This window comes from Metopolophium dirhodum, chromosome 1 (assembly GCF_019925205.1).
Source record: "Metopolophium dirhodum isolate CAU chromosome 1, ASM1992520v1, whole genome shotgun sequence".
Classification (NCBI taxonomy): Eukaryota; Metazoa; Arthropoda; class Insecta; order Hemiptera; family Aphididae; genus Metopolophium; species Metopolophium dirhodum.
Genome location: NC_083560.1, coordinates 147,730,475 through 147,757,672, shown reverse-complemented (window position 1 = coordinate 147,757,672; position 27,198 = coordinate 147,730,475). Strand labels below are relative to the sequence as shown.

The 27,198-nt window shown below is 28.8% G+C and overlaps 3 protein-coding genes across 3 annotated transcripts; all 3 read right to left on the bottom strand.

Annotated features, from left to right (window-relative positions):
- Positions 1-358: 358 nt before the first annotated feature.
- LOC132933285 (uncharacterized) lies at positions 359-1,867 on the bottom strand. Its single transcript, XM_060999595.1, has 4 exons — positions 1,591-1,867; positions 1,222-1,422; positions 875-1,146; positions 359-505 (listed from the first exon to the last, which is right to left on the bottom strand). Exons 1-4 carry the CDS (start codon positions 1,865-1,867, stop codon positions 359-361), a joined length of 897 nt encoding a protein of 298 aa, XP_060855578.1.
- Positions 1,868-7,568: 5,701 nt separating this feature from the next.
- LOC132933284 (uncharacterized) lies at positions 7,569-11,171 on the bottom strand. Its single transcript, XM_060999594.1, has 2 exons — positions 10,870-11,171; positions 7,569-8,466 (listed from the first exon to the last, which is right to left on the bottom strand). Exons 1-2 carry the CDS (start codon positions 11,169-11,171, stop codon positions 7,569-7,571), a joined length of 1,200 nt encoding a protein of 399 aa, XP_060855577.1.
- Positions 11,172-21,705: 10,534 nt separating this feature from the next.
- On the bottom strand, positions 21,706-25,195 carry LOC132933283 (uncharacterized). The gene is given in 10 exon segments (XM_060999593.1): positions 21,706-22,041; positions 22,108-22,259; positions 22,603-22,786; positions 22,894-23,081; positions 23,647-23,812; positions 23,930-23,996; positions 24,534-24,676; positions 24,835-24,867; positions 24,869-25,039; positions 25,175-25,195. Coding segments are annotated over 10 exon segments (1,461 nt in total).
- Positions 25,196-27,198: the final 2,003 nt, after the last annotated feature.

Below are 27,198 nucleotides of genomic sequence, written 5' to 3'. Positions count from 1 at the left end.
GGGTGAGAATGGCCATAATAGCATACATGTATCTCGTTTAGCCATAAGGGCTGCGATTCATTATATTATATTTTTTTACACCATTATTGTGTTGCTGTGATTTATTGCCTTATTTATTATTTGTTATTTATTATTATTATTGTATTATACAGCAACTCATTTATACCAGCAACTGTGTTACCATTTTTCCTTATTATTAATTATTATAAACACACCCACATATATACACACTTAACACACAGATAATACACATAATTACACTACACGCATTACGTAGTTCGACAGTATTTGCCCGGCGATCCCGACCACTGCTGTTCGAACTATTACACCATTACACACCCAGCTAGTGCTCGCATATTTAAGACCTAGGTGTTAGTGGTGAGCGATTATAAGGTGTCCGGGGTGCGCGTATTATCGTCATAGGCTCCCGGCCCGCACAGTTTGTATCAAAACCTATTATCGACACCACCATCATCCTCATATCCAATTCACGCAAATTATTCAACTGCAATTTTAAACACAGAAGTTACTCTGAAACTACCATTAGATATGAATCAAGAAAATCAAACTGTGTTTTATTCAAATATCAACCCACAAAAGTAAATTTAAAAAATACCTAACTGTCTTAATACATATTATATAAAATAATAATTATAATAATTAAATAATATAATATTATATTAAATTATTATATCTATATGGTAAAAGTGCTACCAATTTTCAATAATTTAAGTTTTTTTTTTTATTTTTTTATTTTAAACAGAGAATGTATTAAATTAAATTGACAGTTCATTTTTATAATTTTTTCAATAAATCATTACACACATTATTTGATTTAATAAAACCAATTTGATTTTTGATTTTTTACTAGTACCATATTATATTTTTTTTCAGCATTAGGTACATCTCCTACAACATAAAACGACAAGTTAACGACAACAACACGTAGTGCTAGAATTCTACCCTGAGAATGTTGAATAACAGGTTCAACATCTATTTCTTTTGCTAGTTCTGTTGCCTCAAGTATACACTTTTCAAATGCTTCATCGTTATGATATCTTAAATTTGGAAAGTACATTAATAATCTTTCCAATAATTTTAATGCGGCACTTATGTCAAAATTTATTTTTTGCATAAGCTTACTAACTGGGTTAATTTGGTTAAGCAAATCATACCAGAAAACAATAGAAAAAAGGAATTTAAAATTTTTGATATGCTTACATAGGCATTCTGCTTCATATTTGGTCATTGCATCCGAATTATTGTTATCAACTATATCAAATAAAGAATCATATATATCACCTATGTAATGTCGAAAAGGCTTAAGGGCGTCAATTCTACTCTCCCATCTTGTTTCACTCAATGGCTTCAATGTGAGATTTGTAATATATTTTAAGAGAACCTGCCAACGAGTAGTAAAAGCTGAAAAAAATACATACACTTTCTGAATCGTGTCAAAAAATGATATTGCATCTCTTGATAATTTGACTGCATCGTTTATTACAAGGTTTAATGAATGAGCACTGCAGGGAATAAAAAAAGCTCGAGGGTTAATGTTTCTAATTCGTCGCTGTACTCCAGAGTGTTTACCTTTCATGTTAGCCCCGTTATCGTATCCTTGACTTCGCAAATTTTGAATAAGTATATCTAAATCACGTAACCGTTGAATAAGAATATCACTTAAGCTCATCCCTGTACTACTTTCAACTGGTATAAACCCCGGAAAATGTTCATGAATGTTAACATTTGATTCTTTATTTTTCAAATCGATTAACACAGAACGAACTATTAAGGTCATTTGTTCAGTGTGGCTAACATCAGGAGTGCAGTCCAAAATTATGCTGTAATATTTGGCTTCTTTTATCATTTTTAGTATCTTTGATTTCCATACAATTTGATATTAAATATATAATTTCATTTTGTATATTTTTCCCCAGAAAATGAGCGTTATTTTGATTATTTAAAGTTCGTCTTATATGTTCAGACATAATCGAGTCATATTTTGCCAATAATTCAATAATTTTTAAAAAATGTCCATTATTATGTTCATAGAGTTTATCTGATGATCCCCGAAATGCTAAACTTTGTTGTGCAAGAACTTTTACAACTGGTTTTTGATTAGTATCGTCTATGGCAAAGTAATGTTTGTATCGACAATAAACATATGAACATACAAAATCTGGCGAAACGATAGGTTACAATACTTATACAAAAATAAACATAATATAACACCATACTATAACGTAATTTATATTTTTCATAATATAGATAATGAAAATGACGAAAATAATTCTGGCAATTCCGCCGTATCGCCGTATACCCATTGCTCGTTCGAGATAAACATGTGAGATTAAAAATATCGTTGTGATAGTGATTATACGAGCGGTGATCGCCATGCAGTAATTTGTATTAGTGCCGGATCACACTATGCGTTTTGTCGGCTGCCGATAATACGCAACCGATCGGTAGACGACCGCAACATCTATAATAAACATACAAACCGCGCTATCGGGCCAGACTAACCGATTCGGCGAACCGATTTAAGAGGGCGCACTAGTAGACAAAATATGGCATAAAAACATTGTTTCGTAATTCCAGGAATACGGCTTATTGAAGCGCTTTACAGTATAAATACCTATTACAAAAATTGTAGAGGAGAATTTTTTCTAGAAACGTAAGAAGCCCGATTTTCGATATTCTTATTAATTAGTAAAATAATTAATTGATAAAAAGTTTAAAAAAACGTGTTAATTTACCATGCGATATTGGACGATTGGAACAAGATATCAAAAATCGGGCTTCTTACGTTTCTAGAAAAAAATTCTCCTCTACAATTTTTGTTATAGGTGTTTATACTGTAAAACGCTTCAATAAGACGTATTCTTGGAATTACAAAACCATGTTTTTCGGTAAAAAAAAAATTTATTTACGCTCGTCATGTGCTGCGCCCATTATAGGCAGCGGCAGCGCTCGATACTAGGTGTTTATACCACCACCCCGCGCGCGATAACAGCAGTACCGCACCATAGGTCAAAACGGGTTTTCTATCGCAGCCGTGCGCCCGTACATAGTTTATAAATAACCCAGATAAGAAAATGATTATTATATTATATTCTAATACGAAGAGGGCGCACTATAGAAGACAAAATATATGGCATAAAAACATGGTTTCGTAATTCCAGTAATACGGCTTATTGAAGCGGTTTACAACAAAACTACCTATTATAAAAATTGTTGACGAGAACTTTTTTAACAATCGTAAGAAATCCGATTTTTGATATCGTATTCCAATCGTCCAATATCACATGGTAAATTAACACGGTTTTTAACTTTTTATCGATTAATTATTCAACTAATTTATAAAAATATCGAAATTCGGGTTTCTTACGATTGTTAAAAAAGTTCTTCTCTACAATTTTTGTAATAGGTAGTTTTGCTGTAAACCGCTTCAATAAGCCGTATTACTGGAATTACGAAACCATGTTTTTATACCATATATTTTGTCTTCTATAGTGCGCCCTCTTCGTATTAGAATTTTATACAAATAAAAACTATACTTTTGTTCTTCATGTAAGACGGCTTATTGAAGCGGTTCACAACAAAACTACCTATTATAAAAATTGTTGACGAGAACTTTTTTAACAATCGTAAGAAATCCGATTTTTGATATCGTATTCCAATCGTCCAATATCACATGGTAAATTAACACGGTTTTTAACTTTTTAGATATAGTATAAAGGGACTAACTTGCATAAACATTTTCGAAAAATTATTATTTTGAAAATTAAAAAAAAATTATTGGCAAAAAACAATATGTAATTTTCAATTAATATAAATAATACACTAATAATACACTTTTAACTGTCAATTTTAAAAAAACTACAATAACTTAAATAAAAATTGTTAGATAACATTTTGCCGTATTCAAAATAAAAATGAAATAGAACTGAAAAAAGAGCATAATTACTACTATCAGATTCAAGGCCAAATGCACGTCTCAAAAAGACAATTTTGTTATTTTGTTGTGTATACCGAAAATTGGTTTAAAGTTCAAATTATTGAATACGATGAATCATTTTGGTCGAATAAAATGGTTAGCAAACTTGAGGTGTAAGTATAAGTGTATACTGTATGACAATAGTAAAAAACTATAATATTATAATGATATGCTAACAAGTATAATAACATTTTGTAAATACTATCAAGTATCAGTGTTTCTGTTTGACAAAATATAATATAAATGTTTTTGGTTAATAATATAATGTACAAATAAATAAAAATACAATTAATATACAATAGGTACACACGTTACACCTATGTGTATTGTATTGTTGTTTATTTGTACATTATATTATTAACCAAAAACAATTATATTATATTTTGTATTATATCTTATGTTATATTATATTATATCTATATAAATCTTAAATATTATTATTTCATTAAATTTTTACAGTTTCTACAAAGAATGTTTACTACCGGAAATTGTAAACCCGCAGTATGGAAAGAGACTTTTGATTACCGATATTAAAGAACCGGCTCATATACTTGACAATATAAAGAATAAAAAACAGAAATAATAAATTATCTATATTAAAAAGAACAATATACATTATAAAAAAGGTGGATAAGTGGATGTCGCTCTGCTGTACAGTAGGTTACAAGTGGGTCACTGTAATGGATGGTGTTAAATTTGAATTCAATGATATAATATCATTGTATAAGAAAAACGATTCTGAGCGAAAACGGTCAGTCACCCTATGATATTACCAAGTATATTTGATGATATTATTGTGAATAAAGTAATTTATATATAACCTATTAACGTGGAGCCTTGTTTTAAATTTTCAATCCTTAGCCATAAAAGTTAAACATTTTATAAATTTTTAACCACAAAATAATTAATAAATTATAAATTTGATAAATGTTGTCAAAATTTGAACTTTAAATGCTTATAAAAAAAAATTGTGCATATGTATTTTTAATATTTTTCAACTGCTTTTAAAACGATATATCAGGAGTCTAATATTAAATTTTCACGCTTTTTTACCCAACAAATAAAAATTTATTGATATTTATAGAAAAAAAAACTAAAGAAATTGAAAACTGACAATGTCCGTAAACAGCTCAAAATGAGTCAAAATATTTTCAACATTTTATGGTGTATAGAAAATGCTAATATAAACATTTAGTGAAATTTTCAAGTATCTACAGTCATTCGTTTTTTAATTACAATAAAATAAGAAAATTGTTACATGAGAAATCGAGTAAATATCAAATGTTGTAAAAATATAAATTTCAGACGCTCATAAAAATTTAATTTAAGTTTCTTCTAGACATTTTTTTTTTGATAAAGGTAGACAAACTTATGAGTAATCTTATATTACATTTTCAAATCTTAGATTTAAAAAGAAAAATTTTTATGAATTCTCATCAAAATAATTTGCTATTTTTCGTGATTTTTCCGTATTTTGTCAAAATTTGAACTTTAAATGCTTATAATTAAAAACTGTGACTAAGGATTTTTAATTTTTTTCATCTGCCTTTGAAACAATAAACTAGGAGCCTTCTATTAAATTTTCAAGCTTTTTTACTCAACAGATAAAATTTTATTGATATTTATAGAAAAAAAAACTAAAAAAATTGAAAACTGACAATGGCCGTAAACAGCTCAAAAAGAGTCAAAATATTTTCAAATTTTCATGGTGTATATAAAATGCTAATATAAACATTCAGTCAAAATTTCATGTCCCTACGGTCATTTGTTTTAGAGTTACACCAAAAACCAAAATCGATTTTCTCGAAAACAGATTTTGCGTAAAAATTCCCGTTTTTTCCTTAATTTTTCTTTTGTTTTTCACGTCGCTTGTGAAAACTACTGGGAAATTTTTACTTTTGACCCCCCAAAGTACCAACTAGATTCACTTTCCTATCAGAAAAGTTACTATTGAAGAAAATCCAAGCACTTTTACTGTCCTAAAAGGTGATGACAGACGCAAAAATAAAAAAAAAAAACACACATCATTGTAGAATCAATACATTCATCGCTTCGCTCAGAATCTAAAATTGTTTGTTATATATTATATTTACGGCTTTATTAAATGCATTGATGAACTCATACCTACAAGTTTTTACAATAATGTATTTATGATTAACTGATTTATTAATATCAACTTCATATTTAAAACATAACTAATGAATACGTGTATAGGAGAATATTCGTACTAACTATCGTACGAAAAGTACTTCAGGTTACCTAAAGTTAAAACGTAAAAGACGCAACATGGTTACTAAAAAATGTATTTAATCTTATTATTTTATGTGTATTTAAAAAGTATTTAGATTACAAATGTAAATCAAGCTATTTTGTTAAATTTGTTGTAATTTATGTATGGATACACATATTTAAGTTAACAGGAATCTTTCATTAAAAAGTAAGTCTAGCGAGGATCGAGCGCGCGGCGTGTACGTACATTAGAAATACACGGGTGACAATTTACGCAATGGTCAATATTGTATGGACCCGCTCAACTAGACTGTTTGTGAAATAATAATGCGCCTCTCCTGCAAGTACGCCGCGTGAATCTCGCCACAGAGACATGGGCGTGGTTACGTCCAGCCGCAACGGCGGCGATACGGCGCACAACGCCATCTCTGGAGCACTCTAACACTTTTACTATTGCACACTCTTAATACCGTCGGGAACCAGCCGCAACATGTTGCGGTTGACTTTACCGATGCGTTTCCGAAATTACCCCACAACACATTATTTTGTATAGAGCCGACCACACCTACGGAGTATCGGTTGCGGTTGATAGAGCTTTTTATTTAAATTTATTTAAATTATAAAATATTTAGTTTTTTTTTATATAAATTATAAATATGTATTCGACGGAGAAATTAATTTCGGAAGTCCAGAACTATCCTTGTCTATGGGACATGAGTTCCAAAGAATATAGTGATAAGGACTTGAAAAGTGCATGTTGGATGAAGGTAGCGGAGGCTGTTTATTCTACAAATTGGAATAATTTTTAACCGAACAAAAAGAAGAAAAAGGTAATTATAATTAAGTAGTAATGTAGTAAAATAGTATAATAGTATAGTAATTACAATTAATATATAGGTATGATACATACGAATTCTATATTACAGTATTATATCTTTCTTTTTTTTTTTATTTTTTTTTTTATTAAAAATAAAGTATATTTACAATCTACACATAAGTGTATAATGAGTAAGTGTGGTGACAATTTAAGTAAGTATTGTGAAAAAGAAAAATAATAACAAGAGAAGGAAGGCTCCCAGCAGTGCCACCTGACCAGAAATAAACAGTATTATATCTACAAAATTAAATATTATGTTGGTAATATTTTTTTATAAATAACCACCAATCCATACCTAATTTAACATATTACTGTATTATATTACACTTTATTCTCACGATAGTTTTAACATAATATAATAATAATAATATATTTATTCAAATATTCAATTATATTTTATTTAAAACAGAATATTTAGAAAATATTTACACACAATTTAATACTAACTACACATTTTTCATAGTTTTAAATTGTTGTTCTATATTGAAATGGCACAGCCCCTTCATTTATAAAATAATTCGCAAAACTGTCTCTTATTTCCATCCCATTACGATTTACGTACCTGCCATATCCTTCAAAATCGTCCAGGTTATTTATATAAGCCGTATCTGCAGTATTTTCATCATAATTACATCCGTCTCTCTTTCTTACATAGTTGTGCAAAACACAACATGCTTTTATGATGTGATCACAAAAATCGGGTTCTACTAGAATAGCCGTATGCAATACATTCCACTTGTTGGCCAATACTCCAAAAGCACACTCCACGGTACGTCTTTCTCTCGATAACCTATAATTAAATATTCTACGAACATTATTCAGACCCCGTCCTGGATATGGTCGTAATAAATTTGTGTGTATTCCAAATGCCTCATCGGCTACAAATACAAATGGTTGTATATTATTTCCTGTTGATGGCAACAATACTGGATCTGGAATTTGGAGTTGATTTGTATATAACTTTTTCCCAATTACACTTTTTCGAAAAACGTTTGAATCAGCTTCTCGCCCGTACGATCCAACATCGATAAAAATAAAATTTAAATTCGCATCTACCACTGCCATAAGTACGATTGAAAAGTACTTCTTATAATTATAAAAAAGAGATCCAGAATTGTTTGGGTTTCTGCATCTTATGTGTTTACCATCAATGGACCCGAGACAATTTGGAAAATTTGTTTTTTTATAATAAAGTTCCGAAATTTTAATCCATTTTACTCTGTTTGGTTCCGGCATTTCTGTAGGTTGTAACACTGACCATAAAATCATACAAGTTTCACGGACGACGATTTGGTTGATAGTTGTTTTGCCAATACGAAAATCAAAATGTAGGGCAGAGAAATGAATTCTCGTTGATAAATATCTGTTAAAATTTAAAAAGTATTTTAGCAATAAGTTTAATAAACGTTGAAATAATGCTGTTTTTACACAAATCAATTTCAGGTTTTTATTATGTTATATAAGAATTTCACTTTTTAAAAAAACAATGCAATATTTTTTTATAACATAATTTCAAACATTAGGTATAATTACTTAAAATTTTATGAATGTTCGACTTCAAAATATCTAACATTTTTATCATATTTAGTAAATATTTAAACTTTCTACGCTTATATAAAAAAAATTGTGATCTACGTGACCTATTTTTTTTAATGGTTATAAGTAAAACTTATGAGAATTCTTGAATTACATTTTCAAATTTTTTTGGCCAGGCAAATTTTTTTTATATACATTTTAAAAAAAAACTTAGAAAAATCGAAAATTTGAACCGTCCATAAATAGCTCAAGAAAAATCAAAAGTTTTACCATGTATAGGTAATGCCAATTTAATGAAAATTTAAAGTATCTACAGTTTTTAGGTTTTGAGTAACAGCCAAATTAAAAATTCAATTTTGTCAAAAACTGGTTTTGCGTAAAAATTCCCGTTTTCTTCTAATTTTTTTTTTTTTTTGTGTTTAACGGCACATTTTAAAATAACTGAAAATTTTTTACTTCTACCACTCAAAGTACAATATACATTTACTTTGCTATCCGAAACCACCCTTGATTTTTAAGATTGAAGCACTATTACTGGTCCGGATTTTCTCCTAAGACACAAAAATAAAAAAATAAAAAACACTCCGTTCAGAATCTAATACTAAAAACATTTTTAAAAATCCATAATCGAATATATTTTCTTTTAAGTATTTAGAATAGTGTTTAAATACAAAAAAAGTATTAAAATACAATTATTCAAATACCTTACAAGACTTAAAAATAGCAATTTCATAATAATATTATATTCAACACTATTCATCATTATCACAAAATTTGAATGTAATTAATACAAATTATTTATATTATACCTATTTAGTTAATGAATTAAAGAATAAAAAATGGGAGACATATTCGTGATGCTTACAATAAATATTTGTCTGAAGAAAAAAAATGTATGAAGTGGATCAGAGGGAATGAAAAGAAAACCATATGCTTACGCTGAAACTTTGTCTTTTTTAAATGTCACAGTTAAAAAAAGAAAGTAAGTATGTCTATAAAAAAATTGTGTTAATGCGTTTATGAAATTTTTTGATGATTATTGATTGTTCGAAAAACTTATGAGAACCCTTGTATTCAATTTTCAAGCTTTTTGACTGAGCAAAAATGTCAACATTATATTTATTATATTTTTCATTTATAGAACAACTGGTAATTTTGAAGCAGTAGAAGATGATGCAAGACATAGTGCGGACGATACAGTCGATATGGATGATAATGATATTTCTGAAGTATCTGAGGTACAGCGTAATGATTCACATTATTTCCAAACTTTTAAACAAAAAAAAACCAAAGTAACACTATTTCAAAGTAGTTTGATCGAACATTTAAAAAAAAATAATGAAAAAGATTCGGATGCAGATAGAAATTTAGTATTGTCATTTCTTCCATTTTTGAAAAAACTAAATAATGATCAAAAATTAGATTTTCAAATTCATGCTCTCAAATATTTGAAAGAATTAACTCAACCAAAAACTACACCCAGTCATCCAATTGGTGGTCCATACCCTACACCTACATATTACCCTGTGACTCAAAACATACCTTCTAGTATGCAATATCCATACTCATATCAGTCATATCCATACGCATCTCAATCGCAATCATCGTTGGCACATAATGAAATGACTATAAATCATCTTAACTCCCAATACTCTAATATAGAACACGCTAGTATTCAAGGCCAACAATATACACCAAGCTCGCAACTTTCACCACCTGACAATAATTCATAACCATAATATATTATATTTAGAATAAACATTGATATACATTTTTAGAATATTATATTCCACTTTGTATTCAATAACTTTTAATAACTATTTTTTAACTAGAATTATATTTCATTTATCAACCAAGTAGGTACTATGTATTTTATTTTCATTATTAGTTTATATTATATAATTTACGTAAAAATTTAAAGAAGAAGAAGAACTCATGAGGTAATGGTTCTGTTTTAATATTATATTCATATTTTAAATATAAAATTATTATAATTTTGTACAATCCAATGTTATTAATTATTATAAAATTGAACTAGTATTTAAGTATTAAATATTATTTAACTAGGTGTATAAAGGTACTTTTAATCGACCTGTAATGATGCATGATTTATATTTTAAAAAAAGTAATAAAACATTTCATGAATGAAAAGTCAATATTTTTATGTCCTTTATTTTGTTTATAATAATTATATTATTCTCCTTTTATTAAACTCTCTTGTAAAACATACCTTAATGTCACCGTCAATCTTTCTTCAGCACTTATTGGATATCGTAGATGGGTGATCTCTTTTGTAATTTTTGGCCTCACTTTTTCTAGTAGTTCTTCAAATGATAAAATTGACATACGATAGTAATCGTAAAACTTTTCAAAATATTTTTTTATGTCGTTGAAAAATACAGTAAATCGGTTATCATCATCTCGACTACTATGAAGTGGATGGACCCAGTATCTTCTACTCTTTGATGGTATTGGTTCATCAAGTTCACCTGCAGCTTCAGCCAAACATAGTATTTCCGCAAGAGAACTCATTTCATTTTAATTTATTGGCAAATTCGGAATAATTTAATAAAAATCAAACAAGACATCCGAACACTCTTGCAGCTAAAGGCAAACTAAATCGTACTTAGGTGCTAGGTAGGTGCTCATGTACACATTATCTTATAACATTCTACAATGACGTAGATATACACATTTATACACGTCATTTAACCAATTCGTTGAAATCAAATAATTATAAATATTATAGGTATTACATATAAAATATGGTTTCTTAATCTATAATCAATTATACCAGTATATAGTAATATAGTATTCTGTACAAGCTCAATTTCGTTGAAAGCAGTCATAATATAGCCTGATATTTAAAATAACATATTTTAAATTAAAATATTTGCCGCGCTTTTTAAATCGGCAACCGATAAACAGTGTAGTTTGGTCAGTTTTCCCGATTGCGGTTTATTGGGACTGTATTAATCGGCAACCGACAAAACGCATAGTGTGTTCCGGCACTTATATTTATTAATATTTAAACCGATAAAACGCAACCGGTGAAATAGCATTGTTCGCCGAATCGGTCAGTCTGGCCCCGATAATGCGGTTTAATGTTAATTATGGATGTCGCGGTCGTTTACCGATCGGTTGCGTTTTATCGGCGACCGACAAAACGCATAGTGTGATCCGGAAAATAATAACTAAAAATCAATAAATCCATAATATTTTTGCCGCCCCTAATTATCCACTTAAAATTGCCGCCCAGTGCTAATGCACCGTTTGCACGTGCCTCGAGCCGGCCCGGCCAGTTATCATTAATAAACCTAAAGTTATTATGTATGTATTTATTTTCAAATAATAAGTTATGTTTTAAAGATTAATATGATTGATTATAACTAAATATACTAATTTAATTTCCAAATTTCAGTGAAAAAAAACTAATAAATAATGAAACATAAAATTATACAATATTTAAACTCTGAATTATATCGTATTATGTAAAATGAAAATAAAATATTTTCAATAATCTATAGTTTAAATAAAATAAAAATAATTAATAATTCAGTATTTTAGAGTAAGTTTGATTAAAAAATAATAATTCTATGATAATTAATATATGTTATTTACTTCCAGACAGAGAACAGAGAAATAAAATAATTAACACCCTTAAATAGTCTAATTCATCAACAATTTTGTGATTGAATCAATTCATTTTTCAACTACGATCTAATCAAGGTACATCGTTTAAGATTCGTTCAACAATCAAGTGTAAAACAATAGGTATGTAAGTTATACATCAAATAAAAAAAATTGCCTATAAATAAATATTTTTTCACACATTTTCAAATTGTAATTAAATTTTAGATTAACGAAATATTTCAAAAATAAATTAATTTAATTTAATTTACTATTTAAATTATTTAATGTTATATAATGTTATAAAAGATAATCAGTATGATTATTTTAAATATGTTTTTGCAAAAGACGAACAAATTTCAAAATATTGTAAAGGAATAGCTTTACGTACTAATATAATATATATGTAGGTAATCGATTCACGTATTAGTATATATGTATTATTCTACTCGCAGAGACAGTTCTCCTTGAGTTGTTATGGTCTCTTAGACGTTAACCTCATAGTTAGAAACCACATTATATTTTGGCAAGCTAATCAAGGGGAGCGGCCAACAACAAGTTATCATTACGAGGCGACGGTTGCGAGAATAAAAACTTATTGAACCAGCTACATCCACTTCAAGGACGCCCTGTCCATGCGCAGGATCCATCAAAGGAACCGACATCATATATAGGAGGGCTGGGAACACAGTAAAGACAGATGTACCTGGACCAGCAACGCAGAAGCGACTTCACACCACTAGCCATATACAGGACGACTACTACTACTACTATTAGCACGACGATATTATACATTTTATTCTTTTATAATAAAAACATTGCATTTACTATTCTAATTTGACTACTATTATTTTCGAAATCATCTACATAGTGAATATCTGAAGGGGCAGCACGTAACACTGGCGCAGTCAGTAGGATATTCATTCAAAGGAGGCAACCGTCAAAGGCTACAGTCAATAAGGAGGAATTTATCACTCTTCCAAGGCGACCACTCTGAAGAAGAACCCACACAAAACAAATAAGTCACGATGCAGCACCATCAAATTCATCAGCATGTTATCAGCATCAAGGAACACCGCTTTATTGTGAGTGAATAACTATTTTAAATTGTTACATACACGTATGCAACATAATTAAAACAAAAGTATCGTTAAGTAGTCGAGCATAGGTATATTGGTGTAAAACGTAAAATTGTATTAAATTATAGGGTATTATTGAATTATTATTGAAGTTTTATTGAATTAAAAGGGTATTATTGAGTTATTATTCAAGTATTATTGAATTAAAGGGAATTATTGAATTATTATTATATTAAAGGGCATTTATTGAATTATTACTTTTATGAGAAACGTATTAAATAAGTGGTGAAGTGATTTATGGACAAAGAAGGTACATCTCCCTCGAACGTAGCTAATTCATTGTATAACACTAGTGTAGAAGACGAGTTAAACGAAACGAATAGACAAATTGAATTATTAAGCCCGATTAGAAGCCCAGCCCAGTTGAAAACCCAGTTAGAAGCCCAGTTAAAAGATAACCCAAGTAGAAACCCAAGCCCAGCACTTAAACCCACTACGCGTAGCACAGTTACAGAGAGTTTTGAATTTCAATCATTAGATTATACAACTAAAAAGCGCGCAAAGAAAATGGTGCTTATAAGATTAGAAGACGCTTTTAAATTAGTACCACTATGTACAGAATAGACGATATTTATCAATTTATAAATGCATGCGACATGGCAGTAAGCTTAGTAGAGGAGGCAAATGCACCAACGTTAGTCAAATATATTACTACAAGGTTAACAGGTAGAGCATTAGAAATGATTAAATATAAAAACGTGTCGAAGTGGACATATATAAAAAGTTATTTAACAGACGCATTCGAGGTCACCGCTACGGCTTCAACCTTACAAATACAATTAAATTCTATTAGGATGCACAATAACGAAGACGTAAATGATTATTGCCATAGAGTAGAAAAATTATATTACCAACTATGTACCGCCAGTACACTAGGTAAAATAGATACAGAAGCAAAAATTATACATGAAACACTTAAAGAACAAACGTTAGCAAACTTTATTAAAGGATTAGTAGAACCGACTAGGACAATAGTAAAATCACGTAATCCGAAAACCCTTGAAATGGCTAAACAGTTATAAAAAGCTGAAGAGGTCGAATATAATACGGAAAGGGATAATTATAGGCGTAGAAATAAAAATTCAAACAACAGGTAGTTTTTCACGTAACAATACTAATAACTATCAGAGAACGACTAATACGAATTACAATAACAGAAACAACGGAAATTTTCGATCAAATAACTTTACGAAATTGAATAATTTTATGCGAACAAATAATTACCTACGAACAGATAACTTTTCACAACCAAATAATACTAACAGGCCAGTAATAAAATGCTATAATTGTAATGGAAATCATTATGCATCAGAGTGTGGAAACAATCCAAGAACTAACTATGCAAATAACAGTAGCAACAACCGTCCACCTAATAGAAACAATTTTACGGATAAACGAGGACCTCATTCAAACCATAGGGAAATTAACAATACCGATAGAATTAAACGAAAAAAATATCAGTGCAGAATTTCATATAGTAGGAACACGATTTCCAATTCCCAAGGACGGTATTCTAGGAAACGAGTTTCTCTCAGCTAATAATGTAATAGTAGATGTAGCAAACAACAAGTTGATTATCCAAACGACCTCCCATTCACCAACAATGACTAATGAAATCGTAGAGGAAACCAGTTCTATCAAATTAAAACCACAAACCGAAACTATAATAGGAATTTTGATTGCTGACCCATTAGTTGAAAACAAGAATATTCTAATACACAAACAACAATTAGTAAAAGATGTGTTTTGTAGTAATACAGTATCCGTCGTTAGCAACGGTAGGGCAATAGTTAGCATGATGAATATATCAGAAGAAATAAAGAGTATAACTAAAACCGATTTAAACAAAATACTTAACGATACTGAATACGAAATATATACAGTTGAAACAAAAGGCAATCACAATGAACGTATAGCACGACTAAAACAAATAATAGTAACTGAACACATGGACGAAACTGAAAAACAATCTGTTTATGAGATATGTGAACGATACAATAATAATATATTTCACATGGAAGGAGGATTTTAACTTTTACAAACGCAGGTACACACTCTATTAAATTAAAACAGGACCAACCACCCATATATCGTAGACCTTATAGATTACCTCATGCAAAACAAGACGAAATAAACTCGCAAATTAAAAAAATGGAAGAAAATGGAATTATTGAGAATTCTGGGAGTACCTGGAATTCCCCTTTGCTATTAGTACAAAAGAAAATGGATAATTCAGGTAAACAAAAATTCAGAGTAGTGGTAGATTTTAGGGCACTTAATGAGGTTACCATAAATGAATTTCACCCTTTGCCAAATATTACAGAAATACTAAATCAGCTAGGACACAGCCAGTTATTCAGTGTTCAAAGGCTCACGGGAGTTAACAGCCTTTTCGACTAACCAAGGTCACTGGCATTGTAAACGAATGATTAAGGGAATGAAGACGAGTCCCGGGACTTTCCAAAGAATTATGAATTCAGCTTTAGCAGGTTTAATAGGAATTAAATGCTTAGTATATTTAGACGACAAAATCGTATACGGGAAAATTTTGTATGATCATAACAAAAAACTAATAAACGTTTTCGAGCGATTAAAAACTAGCAATTTGAAATTACAACCAGATAAGTGCAATTTCTTAAAAAGAGAATGTATATACCTAGGTCATGTCATTACGAAAGACGGGATAAAACCAGATGAGCGTAAATTAAAATCAGTTGTAGAATTCCCAGAACCAACAACAGTAAAAAACATAGTCGTTTTTAGGATTAAGCGGTTATTACAGAAAGTTCATAAATTCGTATAGCGCAATAGCAAAACCATTAACTAATCTTTTAAAAAAGGATACTAAATTCGTATGGAGTAACGATTGTCAAAAATGATTCGATACTTTGAAAACAGCGTAATGCTCCGAACCAGTACTTAAATATCCTGATTTTACAAAGATCTTCTTATTAACTACGGACGCGAGCAACAAGGCGCTCGGAGCCATATTATCTCAAGGTGAAATAGGTAAAGATTTGCCAATTTGTTATGCATCACGCACATTAAATAAAAGTGAGAGCAATCACTCAACAACTGAATTAGAATGTTTTGCAATAATTGTTGGGGTTAGCAATTTAGACCATATTTATATGGTAGAAAGTTTATAATACTAAGTGATCATCGTCCACTAACATGGCTCTTTAATCTAAAAAACCCATTATCAAAACTAGCTCGATGGAGAATACAGTTAGAAGAATACGAATATGAAATACGCTACAAAGCCGGGGTACTTAACTCTAATGTAGACGCACTTACGCGAATGTATTCGATTCAGGAAATAAAAAATGAAACATATGAACAATTCCTCGAAAAAATAGAAACACAACTCGTTACAAATAATAACGTAAAAAAAACTAACTATAGGTACACTAGTAGAATCACCAAAGGCATATAATATAGTGTCAGAAATTGCAAGGCAATAAAACTTTAGGACAGGGACAAATTACCAATTAATAAAGCAATTTGGAAACGATGCAATGTTACCGCTTCATTTGCTACCCTTTGCGTATTCGATGATAAATGCACTAAGAAAACACGGGAAGCTATAAAGCAAACAGAAGAATCGGGGGCTAATATACTACACATAATGAAGGCTCAAACAACAGTAGTAAAACAAATAGCAAAAAATATAGGAAATACGTTAGATCAAACCGAACAATTATATATAAACAGTTCGACTAAGGAACAACAATTATACGTAAGAATGTTACAAATACAAACTACAACTGTTCAGAGCTAAATTAATTTCAAAAAATTACTAAAATGAGTATTTACTACGAAAACGATAATTTAGTATTTATTACAAAAATACCGTTAGTTATTGACATTGAACTTACATTATACCATTTAATACCTATACTAATAATCCATGTTCAAAATAATACTGAAAGGTGGTATCTTCCAACAATTACTTATACCAATATTGCAATAACTAAAGATAGGGAACGATTTACCACATATACAGAAAAACAGTTGGACGACTGTACAGAAACTACAATATATAGAATATGTAGAACACCACAACCTATTCAAGAAAACAGCGAGCGCCAACCATGTGAATTACAATTATTCAAAGGACCTGATAACACTTCTAAATTTCTAATCATCAGAATTGAGCAATCGAAAAGTTTAATTTACAAAAAAATATATACCATAAATTACGAAACAAAAACACATGGTTACATGTGGGAAGTTAAGCACTAACCATAAATTGTACAGATTTAGTCGAGCCATTCACGCTAGATACAAATAAAATTGGAAAAATAACTATCGTGAACAATAATTGTCAAGTATTTACACAAGATGCAGTACTAACCGCCACAGAGGAGATTTTCAAAACGAATTATAAGGATTTCATACCTACAACTAACATAAAAAACATTTTATAGAAGATACCTGAACACATACATAGACTCGAGGTAAATAAAGAATGGGGAGACAATCCAAATACACAATGAACGGATATACACGGCGTATCCAAGTCTTTGGATGAAGTACAACAAATGATAGATTAAGAAGTTTTAAGAGAACAAAGCCAAAAACACCAGTTTATACACAGTAACCTACTATATGTAACAATAATATTAGCAGCACTATCTCTAATACTCATAATAGCAATATATTATATATATTAATTAAATGCAAATATATTAGTGATGAGAAAGTAATAGATATACCCAGAAGGATAGTTAAATATAGACCATCAAACAGAAGTGACTACCTAACGTACATACACCTACTAAGGTACACACACAGAAAAGTGTTGTTGATTCAACTCTCGAAAGTGTCAATGCTATGCAAAACTGCACGTCGTTTTCCAGCCAGTTCTAATTTGTTGTTAATTTAACAAAAACTAAATGTTGATCATAAAATTTGTTTTAAAATACATAATTAGTAGTTATCTCCGTTTCAATTCTGAGTCAAAATAACCACACATTTATTTAAAACAATTATACGGCGGGTGACTATAATAAGTTATTTTATTGTTAAAATAACTCCAACTATTAGTGAAGTTAACTATATTTATAATATAGATCAAATAAAATTTACTTCAACTCAACTTCATTATTGTAGTTGTTTTTTAAGAAGAAACCAATGTAGAATTACACTATGTACCCAAGTGTTAAAATAACCTCATTTTTGTTATTGATTTAATTGAAAGAAAATATTGAATCAACACATTTTAAATATTCAAAATAAATTTCTTGTATGTTATTTTAACCACATAATTTTCAATAATTTTTACCTCATGGCTTATTTTTTACCTCAACTAAATACTGCAGTATAAACTATAATAAGTAACTGGTATGGCTAATATCGGCTTAAAGTCTAGCAAGCCGTAATATAAATCCTATGAATAATAAAATTACAAATAAGATTTTTGACATTTGTCATTTATGCTATGTATAGGATAGGTTAGATATTATTATACATAATATAAGATAAATAAATGAACAATTTTTTAAGTTTTATATACAAATCAAACTTTTATTGATGCCACAAGTACAATTAAATAAATAGGTAATATATATGCAAAACAATACATTATAAATAAAATAGGTACACAGATAGGTAATAATTTATTTTGATTAATACTAATAAACAAAAGAATATTATACATTTTAAATACATTATAAATTACAATGCATATCTTAATGATACAAACAGAGTTCCATTAGCTAAAGTTCTAATAACAGTAGGATGTATAGTAGTTGGATCTGGCAAATTAGTTAAATAACTACCAAAAATTTGCAATCCAGAATTTAATTCCACTTGATAAGCATGAAAATGGCTGTCGAAACCAATAGTTATTAATGGAATAAATATTATATATGGTATCATTGAGGTACCTATTACAATTTTTATTATTTTTCCAAATATACAACTGTCTAATGTTACTTCTAATACTAAAACCATACCAACTCTATAGGATACACCTTTAAAATCCATCCATGATACAAATTATTTTAATTCAATAAGTAATTGCTTTAAGAAACTAGATGGTATTTCAACAGTTGGGGAAATAATACAACTTTGACCTAATTTTAAATCTGGTCTTAAACCAGTTTGTGTAAAATATCGATTTATCATTTGCAATCGAAGCTTATTTGTAAGGGTATAACCAAGGTTGATTCGACAAGGTATTGAGTTTGAAAAAGCTTTTAAAATTTTATGTTTTGCTTCAAAGCGTATTGAAGAAGTCAATATTAAAGGCCCGTTTTTAAGTAATAGACTGCCATAATGGGTTAAAAAATGGAATTTAGGTTTTAGAGTACTTTGAGATAATAATAAGTATAGCCGATTATGTTCAGCAACTATATTGTTTAATAAAAAAGAACATTCAGGTTGAATTTTTTTCGAACAGCAAATATCAACAATTTAGCGTAACATTAAATATAATTTCCAAACTTCAGTTTCAATAGGAATTAGCTCACCGACAGTTAATCCAAAATATCGAACTAAACAAAGCATCTCTGAAGATGACATAATTATACAACCATTATTCAAATTATTTTGGTTAATTGCAGGTGGTGAATTTTTTTTTTCGGTAAAGCCATATTCAAATAACATAATACGATTATTTAAACATTCTAAAGTAAAATATTTATCTTTTATTAGGTGTGTAATGATTAAAGCCATATCATAACGTGCAACTCCTTCTGTAATGTCATGCATAAAATCACATACACTATTTACAGTAACGTGATAATTGGGAATTTCATTGAATATGCAAAGTTCACGTATACCTGTTTCAGATACATTGGCTTTTAGGACATCTAATTTATAATTTTCGACATTTCTTAGATATTCCATACTTTCAAAGAGCATTTTTTGAAGGCTTGTTTTATGAGAGAAACAAATTCTACAGTAATAATTTGCCGAAAAGCTTTCTACAAAACCAAGTATAGAATTGAGACCCAAGTTATCCCCCAACACTAACCCAAGAACAAAATATACCTGAACATTCACTGAATTTACTGAAATAGATATTCCGTTTTCTTGCAAATCTATTAATACTTTAATCAGAGAAGCGAAAATAATTTTATTATTAAACTTTGAACTTCCTCTGTCCGAAGAATGAAATAAAAAGGCGGGAAATATGTTATCTAAGGACGATAAATACTCTGGAGGAAAAGCAGGTACTGAATAGTATACACATCTCATTTTATGAATTCCTGAATGTGACCCTAATGGATTTCCCATTTCAGCATCGTCGTAGTAAAGGAAAATAGGAAAAACTATTTTATCAAAAAATTTACACTTAATTGTCTTCCAAGTACTACCATTTAAAAACGATGTAAGAATATTTTTTTGTTTCATAGCATTTTCAGTATACTCTAAGGCTGTATTATAAACTCCCGGAAGTTCAAAGAACAGTTTTAAATTTTGTTTAATGGGTAATAAATGCCCTTGGACTGGTACCATTATTAGTTTATCTATGCCTGAAACATTTTTTTTTTCAGGAGTAAAGCCCAATACTATTGTTTTAGATTTAAACATTAAATTATTAGACTCAAAATATTTCATTCTTTGATACTCAGTTTTAAAGTTTAAGAAAGGATTTTCCAAATCATTAAACATTGACACAATTTCATTTTTATCTGAAGTACTGCATACTTCTAAAACAGACATGACTTTGTTTTTCAAATGTAAAATAAGCTCACTGGAAAATAACATAGATACTCCATCTATTATTTGTTGTATAAGGATTTCTGTTACAGTTGGTTTTGTGTACAGACTGGTAATAAATTCTAATACACAATTAATAATAATCTCATTATAGGATGTACTAGAAGTTTTATCCGAAGTTTTATTAGATGCGCTACAAAAATGATTTGATTCATGCTCGAACGAAGATTTATTTAAATCATTGGTTAATTGTAACACTGGAGTATTCAAATTAATTGTTTCAACATTCTGGGAATGAACTACCATTAAATGCTTTCTGAATTTTTCAGACCCTTGAAAATCTCTCACACATCCTCCTTGGTTACAGGTGTATATTGAGTGACTATTAAAGTTATGATAGACTTTCAAATGCAAAATAAGCTTATTAATCGATGTACATCTTAAATTACACAACAAGCAGCAATACATTTTTATTAATACTTTTTATTAATTTAAATCTAAAAATGTTATAAATGTAATATTTAAAGAAATTATTTTACTGTTACTGTTATTATATAAGTAGTACTTTATACTTAATATGTTAATATTACAGTTGAAAATTAATAAAAATGAAAATGATTTATTTTCTATAATGATTGTAGCTTACTAATAACTGAAGTTGTAGTTGCAGTTGATCTATCGTAAGCAGTTACAAGTTTAAACAACTCTTGTTGAATCACTATCCAAGGGTCATAACACTCCTTGGGATAGGAACAATTGAAAACAAAATAAGATTTAAAACAAACCTCCAAAGCTTTAACAGGACAGTCAAACAACCATAACTTTTGATTTACCCTAATATAACATGTATCAATTGAGTTATAATCTTTCCCAACAATGGTAATGTAAGGTTGTATAGTGGCTCCTTGTTGACTGTACCTTGAAAGCCTTTTCTCAATGTCTTCTTGAAGTCCAATGAGATTCTATTCAAATTGAAAGTTATCATTAGAATAAATTAATGTAAAATGTTATATAAAAACAATACTAACCGTACAAAAATAAGAAAATGCTGAAGCAGATTCTAATAAAGATGGCTTCCAAGATTTACTTTTATTGTTTAGGGTTGTATTACAAATAAGTGTTTTGGTTGGAATTAAATACGGAATCAAAAGTAATTTCAAAGCATTTGTTGTTTTTACATCTAAAAAACAAATAAAAATGAAAGTAATTTAGTAAAAAATAGTTTGGTTAGTAATTATAAATATAATAATATAAATTTGTTATTTTTGATTGGGCCCTCAAGATTAAATTGATAATTTAATTTCATAGGACCAACATACAAATAGTAAATAATTACTATAAAAATATGTATGTAAAACTAGAGTAGCTGGTATTTGTATACATTTGTATAGTAATACTTACAGTCTATAGAAGTATATTTTTATATTTCAGATAAGAAATGTTTAGAAAATACAAAATTAGAAATTTGAGATGAAATTGTAAAAACTAGTTATGGTTTAATATAAATAAACTGTTATACATACTTCCATTTAGTACAGCCAAATCTAGTACTGATAAGAGATTACGGGCATATTTGTCTTTGACAGAATTTTTCCTAATTTGCAAAAGCTTAGCAGTAAAAATATCCCAACAATTCAAGAAACAATTCCAATCTTTAAATTGTTCTGAATAAGTGTTTGAGTAGCATAATTCAAAATCTTTAATAATCTGAAAATAAAAACAGATTTTTTTTTATATTTATTACAAAAAAGTTTCTTAGTCTATGTAATTTATATTTTCTTATCTTATAATAAATAAAAATACATAGAACATACCAATTCAAATCCTCTTGGACCTTGAAGAACAGGCCACGATTCAAAAATGTCTGACAAACACAGACTGTTGGGATTCAAAATTTCATTTTTTCTTAACTCCAATGTATATTGCCACTTAGATAAAACAACTTCAAAACTAGCAGTTAATCCATCATTTGCCAACCTTTGCTTGGCAGCATATATATCTTCTATAAGTGAAAAAAAAACATGTAATTTATTAGTAATTCAGCGATAACTTTTTTAGAGAATTTGTAAAATCTTTGAAATTTAAAATTAGATGACATGAAACAAAATTAATTTTGAATGTAAGAAAAAAAGGAATTAGCAGTTTTATATAAATATTACATAACATTGGTCAAATTTAAATTTTACATAAATAGGTACCAATTGTGATTTATAAACATTTTGATTTTTTTTAATGTAAAAATGAATTTAAAACATAGGTACTGTATTCAGATAATTATTGCCATACGAATAATTATAACCATTATAATAAATTCAAATTTGTTAGGTACCTACTGTATGCAATAACATACCTATAACATGGTTTTGTTAATGATTCTTTTTAATACATATTTTGTACCTTTACATATTTTTTGTATACCTATTACAAATGTGGATGGAGTATTATTTAGTAAAAAGTAATTAACATTCCATCCTTGAAAAGGAAAACAAAAATTGTTACCAAAGAAACATAGTTTTCAATCTAAATCAATTATTTTAATTTTATCAGTTTACCACAAAAAAATTTACCAGAAAATAAAATTGTCTGTTCTGGAATGTTGCAATATTTTTTTACAACAGATAAGACACCAACTGATCGTAGTCGTCTAGCCACATTTTTCCATCGTTCGATTAATTTTCCTTTAGCATGTGATTGATGTGCACCTTCTGTTTTGGCTGGTATAAAGTAAATGCTCTAAAGATAATATTATTAATTTATTTTACTAAGAATTAATTAAAAATAATGATACATAAGTACATAACATTTATAAGTTTGTAATGTGAAGAAGTTTTAATATTATTAGATTTATACCTTTTGCTCCTTAGGAAATACTTCAACGATTAAATTGGAAATTTTTCTAAAAAATAGATCAGTTCCTCTGTAATAACAAACAATACAACTTATGATTATCTATCTTATACCTATATCGTGGTAAAATGTATTTTTTTACTGCAAGTATAGTATTGTAAATAATCATAGCCCATGAGTGCAGATTAAAAGTATTGGATTCAGCAGAATATTTAGTATTATTTAAATATGTGACTTTTATATCACCTAACTGTTTTTTATTCTTAAATAAAAATATAAAGTACCTAAATAAATAAATGTAAAAATATATTCTACATTTAATGACCAATACATAACATACTTTATTTTACATTATCACAGCTTATTTAATTTAAATATATTAGTATTAGGTATGTTCCCAATTTGATCAAATCAATGTTCCCATGTACAAAAGTTAACCCTTTTTCAGCTCTAAATATTATAATCAAATAGAATCTTGTGTATTTGCCTACCACATGGCCACATGTGCGATGCACACGCCTAGATAAACTATATTACCTATACACAATACACTCCAACCCTGATAAAAAATTATCTATTAACTAATTATGATGAAAAATATTCTTACTTGCTCTTGTCTTGAAACAGATGATTGATCAAAAGTTGTGTAAGCAAATTTTGCGAATCATCAGATAGGGACCCATTATTTTGTTCAGCATCGGCTAAAATGTATCTACCATCGTTGGTGGTGTGTATTAAATCTAATAAGGTCTATAAAAAAAATTTTAAGTACTTAAAACATGTTAGGTACTTTTTGTATTTAAATAGCATGTAAATAGTTTGATTATATATGAGCCTGAGAAAGTTAATCAAAATGTAGAATTACTTATATAATATATTACTTATCCGAATTTAAATAATATACTTACTTCAATCGTCCATTCCATTGGCTTATAAGTTATAACTACCATATTTCTTATGTTCCAATGGCGATGGTCTTTCTTTTGAGCCGTTTTTAGACGTCGATGTAGCCGTTGTAGGCGCAGATAGAACTGTATAATGGTTATTTGAAATATCTTGGACTTCGGTACAATCAAAATTTCCTCCAACAGACTGCTGTGCTACTGCAGTTGTCTGCGGTGCGAATGAATCCAGATATAGAAACTATATAGATATTTTACAGAAAACGAAATATTCGTTTAAGAACACCACTCAATTACACTAAAAAAATTGAATTCTTTAAAAATATATTGTTAATTTAACACGTACTTTATTTTCAAACAAATCCATATTCGTATTGATATTTGATGACATAAATTTATCCAAATTAACAAATTTACACAATATTAAATTGATCACAAAAGTATGTAGCGACTATCGCGAAGAACGCGGAGACGGAAATGAATTGGAATTTTAAATAATACCGGTTACGTAAGGACGTATGGTGCACATTAAACGTAATAAAACTATTAATACAAAAAAAGAAAACACACACACGAACGTCGAACAATGGTGCACAGACGACAGTTATCAATATCTTGGGAAATTTGGCGACGCGGCCACGGCGGCGGGAAGTTTGTCCTAAATTTAGACATCCAGTACATTTTTCTTCTTATCGCACGTCGTTTTAAAGTATAATGGGGTTGATTTAACATCATTGCAGTTATCAAATCCATTCCATATAAAATATATTATGGCGGTCAAAATAAGATTCATGACTGTTGATTCGACCCAGAATTATTGTTCAAATTAATAATATTAAAATGTCATATTAATATAATTTTTAGTTATAATAAGTAAATCTTACATAAATTTAAGCATAACGTGTATTTAAAATAATATAAGTTATGAGTAATTTTGAAAATTTGTATTGTTACTCTATGTAACTCAATTCAACGCGTTATTGTCGTCATGTGTAATACAAATATTTCTTAATTTAACTTATTTGTATTCAACATATTAATTATTGCTAAATCAACACCGATATTTCTATGTGTGTACATAAGGGGGTTTGCAGAGACACCATTCACTCCACCACCGTCACCAAGATAATAGTAGAGAAAAAAAAAATTATAATAAAAACAAAATAAATAATTATAGTTAAATTAGAGTATAAAAAAATAATAATAATAAGCTAGTTATTAATATTAATAATAAATATATATAAATAATAGTGATGCAAACAAAATAATAAAAATTATGTTTCAGAAAATAAACAAGAGAACGTCAAAATAAAATATACGTTAACCAATAAAAATATAAATTATAAACATGGCCGGAAATGCACCAATATCTTTAGAATACTCATTAACTTCACATGCAATCGATTTTATTAAAGAATTAAAAGAAGTATTATTAACTAGTGCACATATTCAACTAGTACGAAGAAACATAATATACGTAAGCTGTTTTGAACATCACGTACTTGAAGCACACAATATAATGCCTATCCCACTATCAGAAGAAGAATTAAACTTAGTGATGATTCCTTTGACCACTTATCTTCATCCATTTTGTAATCTTACACGTCCGAATAGATCGATTTGTTTAACTATAGGTGCAGTATTAAATCAATTAATTAATAGACGTATTTTTACCACCGATTTCTTTTTATAAATAAATCCTTGTTAAAAATAAACAAAATGAAACAAATAAAAATAAATAAATAAATAAAAATAAATCAAAAAAAAAAATAATAATAAAATTAAATAAATAATAATATAAATTATAAATACATACAAACAAACAAAAAAAATAATACGTAAAAATAATATTTCATAAGTAATATTAACACCAATTAAGATATGTAGTAATATTAACGTAACAATCGTAATAAGAAATAAAATTTTGACTATTTCAGAGTATAAGAAGGAAGAAACAAAATATAAAATACACGTACAAATATAAAATATATAAAAGATTTAAACAAAAACAAAACACGAACGAAAACATACCATTGTCGGCAGAGCTTCCATTAACACTACAAGCAATCGATTTTTTCCGAGAGCTGAAAAACGAATTATTAACCGGGTGGCACAACCAGTACGTTCGTGGGGATATAATTTGTATAGGATAAACGACATGTAATAGAGGCTAATAGAAAAATGACTATGCCTTTTACACCACGCGTATTAAATCAAGCTATGGTACCAGTAACCGCGTTCATACACGCAGTAAACGATAACCCTAGCCCGCGGATAGATCGATTTGTGAGGAGGTGGGCGTGCTCTTAGAGCAACTAATTGCACGGCGTATTTCATCAACAGATCATTTCTTCGAATGGTTAAACAAAA